Source organism: Penicillium argentinense (genome assembly GCF_028826775.1).
Source record: "Penicillium argentinense strain IBT 30761 chromosome Unknown utg000011l_segment0_segment0, whole genome shotgun sequence".
NCBI classification, from domain to species: domain Eukaryota; kingdom Fungi; phylum Ascomycota; class Eurotiomycetes; order Eurotiales; family Aspergillaceae; genus Penicillium; species Penicillium argentinense.
In genome coordinates, this window is record NW_026622670.1 from 1,342,236 (window position 1) to 1,358,375 (window position 16,140).

At 51.1% G+C, this 16,140-nt stretch overlaps 7 protein-coding genes across 7 annotated transcripts; 5 read left to right on the top strand and 2 right to left on the bottom strand.

Moving 5' to 3' along the window:
* Positions 1–1,327: 1,327 nt before the first annotated feature.
* Positions 1,328–2,380, top strand: N7532_011511 (dual specificity protein phosphatase family protein; the record flags this gene model as incomplete). The annotated part of the gene is made up of 1 exon (XM_056624002.1): positions 1,328–2,380. One exon carries the CDS (start codon positions 1,328–1,330, stop codon positions 2,378–2,380), a length of 1,053 nt encoding a protein of 350 aa, XP_056468990.1.
* Positions 2,381–3,505: 1,125 nt separating this feature from the next.
* N7532_011512 (uncharacterized protein) lies at positions 3,506–5,635 on the top strand (the record flags this gene model as incomplete). The annotated part of the gene is made up of 2 exons (XM_056624003.1): positions 3,506–3,973; positions 4,064–5,635. 2 exons carry the CDS (start codon positions 3,506–3,508, stop codon positions 5,633–5,635), a joined length of 2,040 nt encoding a protein of 679 aa, XP_056468991.1.
* Positions 5,636–6,391: 756 nt separating this feature from the next.
* Positions 6,392–9,219, top strand: N7532_011513 (putative SNF2 family helicase/ATPase PasG; the record flags this gene model as incomplete). The annotated part of the gene is made up of 4 exons (XM_056624004.1): positions 6,392–6,628; positions 6,696–7,508; positions 7,562–8,321; positions 8,375–9,219. 4 exons carry the CDS (start codon positions 6,392–6,394, stop codon positions 9,217–9,219), a joined length of 2,655 nt encoding a protein of 884 aa, XP_056468992.1.
* A 382-nt stretch (positions 9,220–9,601) lies between these two features.
* Positions 9,602–10,943, bottom strand: end3 (cytoskeletal adaptor protein SagA; the record flags this gene model as incomplete). The annotated part of the gene is made up of 3 exons (XM_056624005.1): positions 9,602–10,338; positions 10,395–10,629; positions 10,704–10,943. 3 exons carry the CDS (start codon positions 10,941–10,943, stop codon positions 9,602–9,604), a joined length of 1,212 nt encoding a protein of 403 aa, XP_056468993.1.
* Positions 10,944–11,498: 555 nt separating this feature from the next.
* Positions 11,499–13,028, top strand: N7532_011515 (uncharacterized protein; the record flags this gene model as incomplete). Its single annotated transcript, XM_056624006.1, has 2 exons — positions 11,499–11,714; positions 11,988–13,028. 2 exons carry the CDS (start codon positions 11,499–11,501, stop codon positions 13,026–13,028), a joined length of 1,257 nt encoding a protein of 418 aa, XP_056468994.1.
* Positions 13,029–13,499: 471 nt separating this feature from the next.
* N7532_011516 (mitochondrial K+-H+ exchange-related family protein) lies at positions 13,500–14,461 on the bottom strand (the record flags this gene model as incomplete). The annotated part of the gene is made up of 3 exons (XM_056624007.1): positions 13,500–13,840; positions 13,903–13,958; positions 14,025–14,461. 3 exons carry the CDS (start codon positions 14,459–14,461, stop codon positions 13,500–13,502), a joined length of 834 nt encoding a protein of 277 aa, XP_056468995.1.
* Positions 14,462–14,860: 399 nt separating this feature from the next.
* On the top strand, positions 14,861–16,136 carry N7532_011517 (phospholipase D regulator; the record flags this gene model as incomplete). Its single annotated transcript, XM_056624008.1, has 3 exons — positions 14,861–15,107; positions 15,178–16,048; positions 16,112–16,136. 3 exons carry the CDS (start codon positions 14,861–14,863, stop codon positions 16,134–16,136), a joined length of 1,143 nt encoding a protein of 380 aa, XP_056468996.1.
* Positions 16,137–16,140: the final 4 nt, after the last annotated feature.

Sequence of the window (16,140 nt, forward strand, 5' to 3'; positions counted from 1 at the left end):
ATCAGATGCAAATTTTCGGGAAATATGTCCTACGCTATGTCAGAGTCCCTGCAGGATAGGAGACGCAAGCTTTCGATTCCAGTGTCTACCAGGTAGCTCATCCCTCACATAGTCCCCAATAAATCATGATATAAAACGTTATTCTATCAACGAAAGACACCGTGGGATTGCGAATCTAATCAAAATCTGGAAGCGCGTATATATCATCATACATAGTGTACACTAGTGTAATCTGAAATCGCTCTAAATGTGACGCCCAAAGCTGTGTCTCTAACGCATCCTATTACTAATGCGATTGCAATGGGCGCGATATGGGAGCACGTGAGCTAGGGCTCTACGCAGCATATCACACTAGGTATTGATACTCAAATACTCATATAGTAATGGGTAGTGTTACTACACTGGCGTAGTGTGATATTGGATATCTCTAGTAAGACGTGCACGTATACGCCCCCGATTTTATTTCCACAGGAGGTTTCAGCAGTGGAAGATTCCTTTAACCATCATAATTCGATAAAATCGAGATTTGGAGGTTGTCGGGAGGTGGGGAGAAAGAAAGAAATGGCAATCCAAGAACCACTGTCAACCCCCCTGATAACCATAGCTAAATGTGCTCGTAAATAATACTTCGTTCGCGATATCACCATCTGATAATATCACAAACTAGTTTGATATTGCACCTCGCACGGTTGGAAGTGAGTTATCATGCTTGGTGCCTCACAATCGAGGGCTCTACCTAGGTAGGATGTCTTCCGAGGTTCTGCCGTGTGCAGATGTATAATTTCTCAGACTCGAAGGATCATGAATCTTCGAAACAACTAATCCAAGTCCTTTGCCTTCTTGTCAACATTAGACTATAGGAAATTCCAACAGGCCAAATAATTAGCATGAGAATTGGCATATGCCACCTCGGAGAATTCGTTTACTGCTCGTCGTGAGTGGACCATGGATGACGCCGGGATCTACGCGACTTACCTAAGCCACGATCGACCTAAATCCAACCTCCCCTCACAGCCTGCGAAACACTCGCATCCCCACTGGCATTGAAGGCGGACTGATCCATTCGAACCAGCAATTGATCCCGTGCTTGCGGTGGAAAGACAGACGGAAAGCGGGAGCTCAGTGTTGAGCAGTGCCAACGCGGCGGGCAATGGCTGGTTGCCTTTGACCGGTCGTTCCTTCTACTTTCAAGACGCTGTATGGAAGCCGCGCACGTGCCAACTGGAAATGAGAAGTGCCCGCAGAATCTTGGTCTCGATTGCATCTCTCATCCCTCCAAACTGCTTCGTGCTTCTTCGTGACATCCTTCCTTAACATTCAAACCACCATGTCGGGAGCCCCTCCAACGACTGGGGCGCAGACGCAGAACTGGCAAGACCAGTATGTTCGCACCCAGGAATACACGTCAATTCCGAGGCACCATGGAAGTGGGCCAGGTCAAGGCATCGGTCTAAGCTCTGCGTTAGGATACTTCCTGGCCGCAAACGAAGAGGACAATGACAAAGAGACCGTTGTGGTTGATGCGAAGGTCTTCAACCCCAGCACCCATCAGTTTACCGAAGGTGATTTCATTTGCCCCGGATTTTTCAGCCTTGCCCAGCTTGATGGTTTCACGCGCCGCTTCACGCACTCGCAATGGAAATACGATATGCGCCGCGAGCTACAGTTTGTTTTCCCATTTCTCGCCTTGGGCCCATCGTCTTGCCTACGTGATCGAGACTCTCTTCGCGCTCATGGATTTACACTCCTCCTCGGAGTTCGGAATACCCACTCGGCCAATGCGCGTCTAGTCTCCGGCGACAAAGCTGCTGCAGATCTCGGCATCCAGGTTGATACGATCGATGTTCTCGACAACCAAGAGCTGATCTCCGCATTCCCACACGCAATTCGGCGCATCAATGACCACCTTGCGGGGGTAGATCTGGATCGGAACGGGACACAACACACCCAAATCAACCCGTCTCAGAAACGGAAAGTCCTCGTATTCTGTGAGTCGGGCAATGAGCGTTCTGCTGGTGTAATCATCGCTTATGTCATGGCCATGCTCAACGTGGATACGGTACATGCGGCACGGATGGTCCAGCAGCACCGTTTCTGCGTCTCAATTGAAGACCCGATGAAGCGCATTTTGCTTGCATTTGAATCTATTCTGGCAGCCAAGCGTGATGTCGAACAAGCCAAGCGGTCACACAGTCAAGCTAGTGCAGCAACACTTGCCCCTCCACCTGTACCTCCAGTCCTCCTGGCGAAGAAACGAAGCTTTGCGGATCGCCAATATGAAGAGATGGAGATGGATAACGGTGAAATGGATGTTGATGACGACGTTGGCTCGCTTCTGGAGCGTAAACCGATTGCGCCTTTTCAAGATCGGGTGGCATAGAGTGGGATTCTAGCGGCATGTTCTGGTTTGGCTAAACGCTGGTCGAGTGCCTGTTTGCGGACGCAGGAAGATTACCGATCGTATTAATTCCCAGAGTAATTATTATGATTCGGTCCTCGAGCATGTATCTATTTACACGCAAGCCTGGAGAATCTTCGTTGCGACATTCCATTTCGCTATGACGGCGTATTAGGGTCCATATGCTATTGCGGAAATACCCATCTAACCTCCGTTTGCTTTGGCTTTCTAGACTAGTTAAATAGGTACTAATCTTAGACACGCCTTTTTCTCGCCAGTTACCTTGTCGCTAGCTTTGTTGGATAACTTGCGTCTGCCTCGGTAGCTTCGGTGAGAGCGCAGAAACCGGAACTCCGCCTTACAAATAAGGGCTTCATAGTCCAAACAAGCTACGACTGAATACAACTGTATAGCCTCCCAACCCACTAAGAAAACACAAAAAGACAGTAACTTTACAGCTGATGAAGACCCTTCGAAGTTTCGTTCATTTTGTTCTGCTGTTTCCCGAGTACTCAGTAGTACCAAAACCCGCCCACCTTCTCTCGCTTTCGCACCTTCGCACCTTCCTTTCTTTTTTCGCGCTCTTCCTCAGTTTCAAGGCAACAGGCAGCAATACCCTGCCTGGTCTCCCATGTTTCTAAATTCATTTCTCCTCTCGCCCTTTTCCGTCCTACGTCCACCCCCGCTCCTTTACTTTATCAACCCATCGAACATCCCCTACTCTTCCATTACCCCAACACTGCCATCAGGCATCTCTTCCAGCTCCAAGAGCCTTACTATTTCCTATCTGTTTACCATCTGTCAAGAACCCCCCAGAGCCAGTCCTCAGACACCCTGCTTGTGGGGAGTTGTTTTGTGGCCTCGTACTCAGGTGCGCTCCTACGTCCTATCTGCGCTGACTGTTGATCTTTCTTCCACGGCCTCGGCCCTGACCAGGTTACGACAACAAAAGGTTTCCAGCAATTATTCCTCTATCTTCGCTGTCAAGACCACAATTTCGAGCCGCATCCGTAACCTACGGACCCGGCGTGTCTATCCGTGTCCTACACTTACCGAGAGGAAGACCGACGCAACAAACCAATCTTGCTAGTTCAGAAAACATTCAAAATGTCTAGCGGCCGACAGCTTCGTCGTCAGATTAAGGTGCCGAACAGGTATGGCGAATCCGATTTCGCAACGCCAGTGCCCGTGAAAAATCTCCTAACATCTATGCACACGGCCAGGGAGCAACCCAGATCTAGTGATACAACAGATCCTACTCCAGTAAATCGACCTCGGAGAGCCAGAGCGATTCCTCGACGAAATTTCATCGAGTATGACCCGACTTTGGCACCCACAACATACCCAAATTCTGACTGGTCTGACCTCGAGACCCCGTTCAATCGAAGGGTTCGTGAGTCTCAGAAGCCGACCACTGTGAACTGGGGAGCGAGTAACTGCCAATCCAATCCAATCTATGAGAACAATATGTCGAGAATGTCGGCAAGCGACGCCGATCATGATCTTACAGACAACCTCAGCATTTCGGACAGTGATGAAGAGCTGATGGCTCGCCAGACGGTTTTCAGAGAAACGGTGAGCCTGCACAGCCTTTGTTTAAAACTCCGGTGCTTTCATGAAAGCGATGACTTACTTGGACTTGATTCTAACGTACGCTTGCTATAGATGGAGGATCCAGCCTGGAGCGACGTGTCTCCCACACTCCAGTTGGAGATCTGCGATAACTTTTGCGCTACCAATAACTGTCAGTGGGAGGTGATGGGTGACAAGTTCGGTCTTATGCATGACGAGCGTAACAAGCTTGCTTACTATCGGGGCTCACGCAAACGACAAGTTGCCAGGGAAGACAAACATCTGGCTAAGATGAGAGCGCATCAGCTGGGGTATTTGTTGGACTTTGATGACGCTCGTTTGAAGAATCAGGAAGTCCCTTATCAACCGGTTCTTCGTCGAGTCCAAGAAATCACACACAAGCCCAGCTTGCAAGACGCGGTCCCAAAGCTCGAGTTCTGCCGTCATGGAGATTTGATGGTGGCCAGACAGTATCTCCGGAAGCGCAATCTGAATCCAAGCCTGGCTGGTAAATGGGAAATTTTTATGGCTGAACAAGCTCGTAATGCTCCCTATCTTACATCCCAGATCCATGGTATCTTTGAGTGGTTTCACCGGATGCCAAATTGGCATTCGCCCCATGATAATGCGCCCCACGATGATGGACCGAAGAAGCCAGTATTCTTTCCTGATTCTTCATCTAGTGACACGTCTTCCTCCCCTGACCTGCCATCCCTCGCAAATGATCTCTATGTATCTGCGTATCAGCTGGATGAGGATCGGAGGGAGACTGTCCGAGGTAAGTTTTCGAACCCACAGGAAAGCACCCGCGATTCTCACGGAGGGGTATCTTTGGGCTACCGTGATCAATCGTTCGACGAGCTGGTGATCATTGGAAAAAATACTCGGAAGCAAAAGAAAAAAATCAAGGCAGCAAAGAAGCACATGCCTCTTCTCTTGATTAACCTTCAGAGCGACTTCCAGAGCGACTTCCAGAGCGACTTCCAGAGCGACTTCCAGAGCGACCACGAGAGCGACTACGAGAGCACTCCATCCAAGCCGCCACGCAGTGGGGGCCACGACAACACCGAGTCCTGCTCTGGCCCGCTCCAGCGATCTTTGGGTGGGTTCTGGTCTTTGAGCCCTGCTGAATCTCAGGCGCGATATGAACGGCAAATTGCACAGGCAAGAGCCGAATATGCCCAGAAGCGAAAGGCAGCTGAAAAGCAGCCTGAGAAGAAACTTCAAGGCACGAATGAACTCAGCGAAGTTCCTGTTAACGAAGTTCCTGTCAATAAAATTGCTCTCAACAAAATTCCTGTCGAAGCACCTGTTGACAAATCACCCACGAGTGCCGAAAATTTTCCCACCCATTTGAATGACCTAAGCAACTTCGCAAGAGATATCATCGAGGATCACAAGCTTCGCGCGAGCCAAAGAGATTCAAATTATCAAGTTGTCTTGAATGATACCTTTGCTGAACACTTCGGCTTTGATCGATTCCTTAAGAAGTGTCAGGATACGTTTAACGCGAAACGCAACCAAGCACCGCAGGAATGCACTGGCCAAGAGGTTTCGAATGAAGTCCGCGCCGAATATCTTGAGTGTAATGACTGGATGGACGAATCTCTAAACCTCGATACGAACTGTCGCGACGATCCAAACGACAAAAACCACAGCTTGTGAAGATCTGAACTGAGCGAGTTCAGACACTGACGAACCCAAGGATGCAAGATGTGAAGATCTGAACTGTGCAAGATGTTGAGGAATACACCACAATACTGAAGCAGGACCGGATCTATGTGCGATCCATGCTGTCAAGTTACCTTAAGGTACACATAATCTATTGTGGACATCTGTTTGAGTCTACTGTGGATTTGCGCAGGGATCATGCATGTATGGTTGAACAAGGTAACTTGAAGGTAAAGTAACCAACGACATCTATCTATCAAGCTATGGATCTCTTTCCTGTGTATCGATTATAATGCGCCTACTTGTCCCTCAGATTTACGCATGCCAGAGTACATAAGTTGTAGGGTTAGGGTATCACTGAATTATTTCTAAAGCACATGACATGGCGGCCTTCCCGATCGATCGGCATCCGCCAATCTAAACGTGGTCTGTGCGCCGACGCGAAAATCCGCGACGGCGGCGCGCCGAGAGGCTTCTCCTGCTGGATGCACCAGAATCCACAACACGGCTGTGAAGTCTTCGAGGTATCAAGTTGGCGGTGATACTCGAAATTCCCGGATTGCTGTCCTTTAAGAACGCCTTCTCCACCAGACCACAGCCAACAAAGCTCGCCTAATCCTGATTTGGATGAGACTGCTCATCCCTGGGAGTGACGTTCTATGACCTCCGCGGTCTCTTAACATCTTGTTCGCATAGTGAACACATTTCCAGCTGTGTTCCTAGAGCTTGCAAGCAACTCTTATAGCCACAATGTCGGCCATAGAATCTCCGACAGTCACAGCGACTGACTCCCGCGCCGGTACTCTCCAACCAGAGTCAACCATACCTTCCTCCCCGATGACCGAACTCACGAGCGCCGAAACGAAAGCAGTCTCGGAAAACGAGAGAAACGAAGTACAGGGTCAATCGGCCGAGAATGAAACCGAGGATACTGAGGGTATGGACAACAAGGCCAAGGCCTTGATTAATTTGCTAAAGACCAGTTCGGTTAGCCATTCCTGCTACTATCTACCCTGTCTGCTGCGACCACTCTCTAACAGCGGGTACAATATAGGTATTTGTCGCCATCATGTCGGACAAAATGAAGAAACAACAGGAGGAAGCTCGGCAGCAGGCCATCAAACGCCAACAAGCTGCGGCCGAAGACAAACAAGCCAAGCCACACAAGGAAACAAGCACCCGGCGTGCGACGAGAAATCGAACTTCCGGAGTGGACCTGCCAGTGGAAGATAACTCAACGGGCGCCGAGGCTCCAGCACCAAAGAGGAGGGGACGCCCGAGAAAGAGCACTGCGGGTGTCAATACTATCTCGAGCTACTTTCAAAAGGCTGAGGTGGAGGTCAAGGAGGATAATCCTACCGTAAAGGAAGCCCTGGAGCAGGCAGCGAATGAATACGAGTCCAAGCCAACGGCTCTCGGTGAACAAGAGTTGGTTGCTACTCGACAGCCGACACTAGTGACTGGTGGCAAGATGCGGACATACCAGCTTGAGGGCCTCGAATGGCTGAAGACCTTGTGGATGAACGGCCTCTGCGGGATTCTTGCGGACGAGATGGGACTGGGTAAAACAGTCCAAGCCATCTCAATGATTGCGTTCTTAAAGCAGAACAAAGTCTCTGGTCCTTTCCTGATCTCCGCGCCCCTCAGTACCGTGAGTAACTGGGTGGACGAATTTAACAGATGGTGTCCTAGCCTTAATACCGTTCTTTATCATGGGTCCAAGGCTGAGCGTGCGTCGCTGCGAAGTAAGCACATGCAAATGCGCAAGCAAGGAGATATGGACTTTCCCATCATCTGCACTTCGTATGAGATATGTATGAATGACCGGAAATTTCTCGGGAAGTACCAATGGAGATACATCATTGTGGTATGTCCTCCTTATGGCTAAACTCACCGTGAATTTGCTAATCAAATCTCTAGGATGAGGGACACCGCCTGAAAAACATGAACAGCCGCCTTATCAAGGAGCTCATGACTTACAACTCTGCCAACCGGCTGCTGATTACCGGTACGCCGCTGCAGAACAATATCTCTGAGCTGTGGTCATTGTTACACTTCCTTCTTCCCGAAGTGTTCAATGATCTAAACAGTTTTGAGAGCTGGTTTGATTTTTCTTCTGTCTTGGATGACAACGGACAGGCAGAGGTCGTGGAGCGTAGGAAACGCAATATTGTCTCTACTATGCATTCCATCTTGAAACCATTCCTCCTCCGACGCGTTAAGACAGACGTTGAGACCGACCTTCCGAAGAAGCGGGAGTACATTCTGTACGCACCCCTCACATCCGAGCAAAAGGAACTCTATCGGGAGATCCTCAGTGGGACTGGTCGACAGTACCTTGAAACAAAGGCCCTGGAGCGCTTGACTGCAAAGAACCCAACGCTTTCTCGATCTTCGAGCCGAAAGCGACGGCGTGAGAGCAGCGAGCCCGATACTCCTAACAAGAGCATGCGCTCTAGCGAATCTGCCACTCCTAGTAGTGGCATCAGTGCCAGCACCAACACTATCAGCTCTAGTCGCCGACGTCGAGGCCCACAAAGCTACAAGGAGATGGGTGACAGGGAATTCGACAAAAGACTGCGCCTGCTGGATCAGGGAATCGAGATTGAAGAAGAGGAAAATGAGCCAAGCGATACGGAACTTGAGGAGAATGCAAGAGTCGAGACAATGAAACTTGCGAGTGCGTTCAGATCCACCTCTGTTCCCCAAAACGTATGCTAACCTGTTTCACAGAGAAGGAAATCTCGCAGAAAAAGATGCAAAACCCTGTCTTGCAGGCTCGGTTAGCTTGCAATTCTCCGCACAACTTCTACTGGCCGTGGACTGATGAGTCCTCGGAGGTAGACGAGTCGCTTGTATCGGCTTCTGGAAAGATGCTTCTTCTGGACCGCCTAGTTCCCACTCTCTTGAAGAAGGGACATAAAGTCCTGATCTTCTCTCAATTTAAGACTCAGTTGAGTATCATCGAAGAATGGGCCACGCATCTGCGATCCTGGCCCTGCTGTCGGATCGACGGAGCCATGAGCCAGGCCGATCGGCAGGAGCAAATCAAGGCATTCAATACCACCAAGTCTCATAAGATCTTTCTTCTCAGCACTCGTGCCGGCGGACAGGGTATCAACCTTACAGCCGCAGACACAGTGATTCTGTTCGATTCGGACTGGAACCCTCAACAAGATCTCCAAGCCCAGGACCGTGCTCACCGTATCGGTCAAAAGAAACCTGTGATCGTGTACCGAATTGCAACCAAGGGCACTGTCGAACAAACTCTGCTTGAAAAAGCAGACTCCAAGCGCCGTCTTGAACGTCTCGTCATTCAAAAGGGGAAATTCCGTTCTCTGCTTGACACCAGTGCCAACGCGCATGAGCTCGAAGACCTGCGCCAGGCTCTCGGGGAGGATGAATTTGAGCGTTTCGAGCTGAATGACCAATCAATTCTCTCAGACGATGAACTTGCGGTCTTGACTGATCGTAGCGAGGAGGCCTATTTGCGGGCCGAGAAGGGCTTGGATAAAACCGGGCACGCATTTGTGGCCGTGGAGACCAAGCGCGACGGTGGTGAGACCCTCATGGCGTAGACTACATAATTCTTTGGGGGGCCTCTCTGGGAAGGGGCGTTTCCCCGCACGAGTCAATGATTGTTGACTTCCTCTACATGGCGTTGAGTGCACTGGATATGAAATTTTGTGCTATTACGGGTGGTGACCGTCTTCTCGTCACATTTTTCTGCTTTTTTGCTGGATTTCGAATGTCCGCTTTAGCTGGTGGCGTCCTACATCGTTCTGTACAATAGAGGTGTTTACAGACTTCTTGACCATACATAAATAAAATCCATTTGAGCGCCTGCAGCTCCTACCAGGAATATGGCTATACATAGAAAAGAGAGCAAAGATGCAATCAACATGATCCAGGGAAAGGAAAAGGGGGAGAAACGCCGATTCAAGGGCATCAGGCGACCGCTTATCGGCGAGACCTCTCCTCTTCGATCTGCTGGCGCAGGTCGGCAAGAGTCTCCTTGCGCTGAGCCAAATGAGCCTTTAGTCCTTCAACCTGATCTCCAACGGTCTTGACATCTTCCCTCAAACGCTCCAGGTCCTGTCCATCTTTCGACCGACCAACACCTTCCCGCAGCTCCCGAAGCTCGCGCTCCTTATATTCCAACAGCTGAAGTGCTTCTTTCTTAATCAGAACCCAGTTGGGCCGGCCATCGTTGCGGGGCTGATCGCGTCGGTTATCGGAAGCCTGGTTGGCGGAGCTTAATTTGGCCTCGATCTCTGCCAGCTCTCGGCGCAAGCGGACCTTCTCCCACTCCTCGTCTTGGACGGTTTCGCTGAAGTCTGTGCCCTTGGGCTGGTATGAGCCTTTGCCACCAACGCCCAATCGGCTGAGATAGCTATCTCCGAACTTGGCCTTGCGCCCGCTCCTTGTTTCGACATTTCCTTCGGTACCCCAACGCTGGGCTGGTGCATTGTCAATTTGATAGTCGATTTGATTGCTCTCGAAGGAGGCTCGCAGGGATGCAGGAATGGCACGTGGGATGCGGTATCCCTCGTGTCGGTAGTTAAGGATGTGCAGGAAGGCGAGAGTGGCATCTTTGTTGATTGCGGGTGCGACGGAGGGGTTGACGAGGTTCCATGCGGAGCGGACATCGGTGTCGGGGACGTCCAGGGAGTCGTAGAGAGGTTGTAGGGATTCAACTATATACCGCTGTCAGCAAGATCACGGCCTCGCAGCTGCTACCTCGAGTACTTACAGGTAGTCTGGCCGCGGGGGTTGCGGTTGGCACTGTAGATCTCCTCATACTTGGCCTTGTCGGCCGGCTTCATGTACCACTCAAAGCCATCCTTGAGACCCAGGGAATCATCTTCGTCATCTATCCGCTCGAATTGCTCAGGGCGACCGCTTAGTGCCCGTGTGGCATGAACAAGGTGTGATTTGGATTCTGGAACAAGCCAGTCGGGCAGTGCGTGGGGGACTTCTTGTAGTTCCTGTTTCCCAAGCGTCCCGTCGCGTCAGTACGAGGTGCTCCGTGGGGCGGGGGATGGTGAGGTGGGATACACACGCCATTGACCAGGTCGAATACCAGGCGCATTGCGACGCAGAACTCCTCGAAATCGAGCTCTCCATCGCCGTCGACATCGGCAATGTCCCAGACCTTCTCGAGCTGGTCATCGCGCAGCCGACTGTTGCGCAGCACGGAGGCAGCCTGAGAGCTATTCAAGCGGGGCTGGCCATTCGCGAGCGACGCAAAAATCTCCCAATACCGCTCGATCTCCCACTGCTCGATCTTCTTGGACGACATGGTGACTGTTGATGAGAGGGAGGTGGAGCGACAGGGAGCATCCGACGGAGTTGGGGGGACTGAGACCCGCTGTCCGCCTTCGCCTTTGGAAGACCCAGAGGTCATCGTTGTTTACTCCGCGGCACCCGCAACAACACAATTAATCCCACCCCAGGTCCAGGGCACCTATAGGGTACCGTCGCATTTCCCGTCAGAATGCACACAAATCACTCGTCTCAGTTTTGATCTGACTTATCATTAGAGTATACGAGCTGGTAATCCGCGGCAATGGATAGCCTTGCGTGGGACACTCTGGGGCTTACGACCAACTCCGGGTGCCAATGACCGAAAATACATGCATTAACGGTTCGAATCTCACCATAGACGACTCATTACGACTCATTTTTGGCACTTTCTGACTTATTTTATTAGTTGTCTCCGACAAGGCCGCGGATGTTCCAAGCTTTGGGAAGACCAAACAAAACGGGGCGAAAAGACCCAAGTCTACCTATAAACTATCAGGAGTTTCCTTTATTCTTGGACGAGACCAACAATTCTGATAATTCTAGCATTTGAATGAACTCGGCTATGGACCCCTCATCGTACGACTACGTCATCGCCGGTGGTGGTCTGGCTGGGTGCACTATTGCATCCCGCCTGAAGCAGAAACTCCCTTCGGCGTCGATCCTACTGATCGAAGCCGGCGAAGATCAAATCAACCATCCACTTACTGGCAAACCTTTGGCTGGAGTCCGGCTTCACCATTCCGAGCTTGATTGGGACTTAAGGACCGTCCCGCAAACAAATCTCGACGGATGCCCTCGCTACCAGGCCCCGGGGGAAAGCTCTCAGTGGCGGTCCGCCGATCAACTATGGCTCTTGGACAAGAGGTGCAAAAGTGGACTATGACCGATGGGCAGCCATCGTTGGGGATGATCGATGGAGCTACAATCTGCTCCTTCCCTACTTCCTTAAGACGGAGTCTCGAAGCGCGAACCTAGACGAGGCGCAAAGCTTCATCGCGCGAAAGTGGCACAGGTGTGATCCATACGGCTTCGGTTTCAGAAAGCCATCCTGATCGTAAATATCCGCTGCGGGAACCAATGCGAGCCGCTTGGGAAAGCATTGGCATTCCTTACAATCCTGATTCCCACAGCGGCAATCCCCTCGGCCTCTCTGAGCGGGTTGAAAACTACAACCAAGGACGCAGGCAGTTTACCCACCGAATCTATAACATCAAGGGTGTTGATATTGCGACAAAAGCTCGCGTCACCAGAATTATTGTTTCTGAAGACGCCGAATGGCGCTGAGCTAGAAGATGGCCGGCGGGTGTTCGCCGAGAAAGAAGTTATTCTCTCCTGCGGTGTCTATCACAGTCCACAAATCTTCCTTCTGTCCGGTATCGGACCAGCTAGTGAGCTACAGAAACACAGCATTGTGCAGCTGGTTGATTCTCCAGAAGTCGGTCGCAATTTCCATGATCATCTCGCCGTGCCTGTGGTCTGGAAACTGAAGAGCCGTGAGCATGGATTGCTTATGAGCACGCTGCTCAGCAATCCAGCCATGGGACTAGGCCTCCCTATCGACTGGATGATATTGGATGGTCTAGATTCTGCAACAATCCGAAGGGCCATTGATGGTGCAGACGAATCCAGCAAATATCTTCTAGACCCGCAAAATGCCTTTACCTCCCGGCCGGTGCAGCCGTTGCCGGAATGGACGTTCCTATGGACGGAGCGCATCTTACGTCAATGGTTTTTGGCATGCTCCCGACCTCACGAGGAAGAGTCTCTGGCTTCAGAGAACCCACTGGATTCCCCTGTTGTTGATCCAAACTACTACGCCACTGAGATAGATCGGGTGGTGACGCGAGCTGGTATGAAAACAGCCCTCCGCGTCTATACCGAGACGGAGGCCCTGAAGGATATCCTGGATTGTGAGGTTCCACCTGAAGGATTTCAATTCGTATTGATTCCACTGACGAGGAGTTGGATGCCCGTGTTCGGCGCATGGGGATTACCTTCTTCCACCCAGGCGGCCGCTGTGCCATGGGAAAGGTTGTGGACACCGAATTGCGAGCTTATGGCATTAAAGGCCTACGAGTAGTCGATGCGAGTGTGCTTCCGACTACTATATCGGCACATTTGCAGGTTTGTATCTACACGGTGGCCGAAAGACCGGCGGATTTCATTGCCGGACAACACCAATAGAAAGCGCTCCTCAGCTAGAGAAAGCTCGCGAGATTCCAAGTCTACCATTTTTATCATGGCACTATTCCAAAGTCTCTTTTCGTTAATACAGGCGATTAATTCCGCCGGAGCCCCTCCCTTACTACCAACCCATCCATCAGAAAACTCAACTTCAGGCAAGCTTCTTGGGCAGTAGACATGAGTTGAGTTCAGAACAGGAAGATCATTTGGGGTAAGGGTCCTAGTGTATTTAGAGAACTTGCTCTGCATAATTCATTTATGATACATGAGTATTAAAACATTTGTACGAAGATGAGAGTTTCTATCAGGTGGCTTCAGCCTGTCAAACACAACAACACAAACGCCATTTCTACCATCAAGAATCAACTCATGAGTTCTTCTTCTCATTTGATGAGTTGTAATCTTGATTCTTTTTCTTTTTGGCTTCCAGCTGTTCGCTTACTTGGACAATGGCCCGTTCAGCTTCCAGCGCCAACTCCGGTGCTTCCAATATAGATGCCAGCTTCTTCGCGTCAGACATCTTCAGAAGCACGCGGTCGTCGCTTTGCTCCATGTCTTCAGCCATTTCATTACCTGGTGTATCAGCCGGCGTGTCATCGAGCGCATGTGCTGCCCGTTTGGCGTACAGCCGCTCCAATGCTGGAAGAGAGATGGGATTGAGAAGCTTCTTGTCAACGAGAAATTCCAAATGACGCGAGCCATTCAGCGCTATAAGGTGGTATTGTTAGCCTTTCCGCCTTGGAATCGAGTCAAAAAAAGTTTCAACCAACCGCGCCAGTGGGACCATCCTCTGTAGGCCAGGTAGAAGAAAGGAATATTAGGGATTCTGTGCACCCCAAGCCAATTAACGTTCTGCGCTCCTCCAAAAGATAATCATGTTGTAAACACTCACACTGGGATCAATCCCAAGGGCGCTGTGATAGGTGCGATGCCGAAGCTCCACAACATCTTCTTCCGATGAAACTCCTGTCTTTCCGTCGCGATGGTATGCAGGATCGCAGGTATCTTGTCCAAGTGCACCGAGTTACCGGGATAGAGGAGCTCAATCTTTTTGCTTCCATGCTCCTCATTTATCCGCCGCTGAGAAGTGAGCGACGGGATGCTCTTGAGCCCCCATTCTTCAAACGGAATCCGTTGCTGGACCTTATTACCCCAAGTCACCAGGTGTTTCTTCCAGCCGTTCTCTGCTTCTTCCCACTCGGCCCAGGTCTGGGCTGCTTTGGTAGTCACCCGATCGAACAGCGACAGCTCCTTGGGGATGTCTCTTCGTAGCGGTCTCGCATAAATCAACGCCCGCCGAGTCGAGATGGGGATCAAAAAGAGGCGCATTGCCGCGTGTGAGGGGGGTCGGAATTCGCAGTCGAAAAGCAATTATTGCAGGAGACGAGACAAGACCGGGAATTGACGAGATATCACTCAGCTCATGCCCTTATGTGCGCGCCAAAGGGCCTTGAAGGGTGATCGAGGAGGAAAGCCAACCGACGGCACACGGGGAGAAAGGTAAGCAGGGGAGACGTCATTCCGCGCCCGTGAACTCGTTTTGGCCTCGGAGATAAACCAGCGTCTCCATCCTTGCACCGCAAAGCTCCCACCCAGCCCCAGTTTTGGATTATACTGGCCCTGAATTGGAAAGTTGTCTTGGGTCCACCTGCAATCAGTAGGCTCGGATATGCAGACTGTGAATTGACGCCTTCCGCCCTCTCCGAGTCCCTCTCTACACAGCCTGCCATGGATACGCAGAGCTCCAAGCCCGACGCTCCAGGGCGAGTCATCAACGAAAAGCTATCTGAAAAGGTTCCCTCGGGTCTCGCGTCCCCGACTGCGCCCACATCTTCAAGCTTCCTGAGCATCGATACTCATGCCTCAGCTCTGCGCAATGGCGCTTACGAGTCACCAGCCACCACTTCACGAAACCCAGATGGGCAGATAGAGGGGACCATGCGAACTCAGCATTTTACGTTAAGGACCTTGCCTGGTATGTCAGCCGCCTTATTGATCCCAGCATCCTTCAATCCCACAACAATACTAATGATACCCTGTCAAAGCTTGGATCCGCTCGGTCGAAACGCCCGACGACGGAGGACAAGACGCTACAGCAGCCGACCGTCTCCTGCCTTCTCAGCCGAACGATGTCTTTGTCGCTCAGCATAACCACTCCCCTCATGCAACAGCCAGGCATCAATATACCCCCTCGCAAGAACAGCTCTTCCTCGACGAAGATCGCTCCCCGTCCGCCGAACGCGAATCACGCTGGAAATCCTTCACGCGAACCATCCAGTACCCCCGAGAATATGGCAGAGAGATCCAAGAGGTGACTCCGGAATGGATGCTTGAGAACCATGGCAGCTATATGGAACCATGGCGGGGAAAAGACCTTGAGGGGGACAGCCCAGAGTATCCGTTGCACACCAAAAATCGCCGGGAGATCTGGTTCAAGCGCTTCCATAATACTCTCCTCAAGAGCCCAATTGTGCCTCTTATTCTACGTCTGACTGTATGGTGTTTCTCACTCTCCGCCCTGGCCTTGGGCGGATCCATTCAGCATCTCTCGGATGAAGGACATCACCCGCAAGGGCCGTCAGCGCTGATGGCCATCATTGTCGACGCCGTGGCCCTGGTATATCTCGTCTATATAACATTTGACGAATATACCTCTAAGCCACTAGGACTGCGCTCGCCTTCCGCCAAAGCCCGGCTTATTCTGCTCGATTTGGTCTTTATTGTTTTCGACTCCGCGAATCTCAGCCTGGCATTCGCCTCTCTATCGGAGGTGACGGGGTCGTGTCGGGAAGCAGAAATCAACCAGGAGCTGGATCCTCGCAATGACAGGATCTGTGTCCGGCAAAAAGCCCTGGCATCGGTTCTATTGATAGCATTGCTTGCCTGGTTGATGACATTCTGCATCAGTGTTCTCCGGTAAATTCCCCATTTACCCCAATGATTGCTATTCTCACCCGATACTGACTAACCTTACCTTAGGCTTGTTGAGAGAGTGAGGCACTGAATTT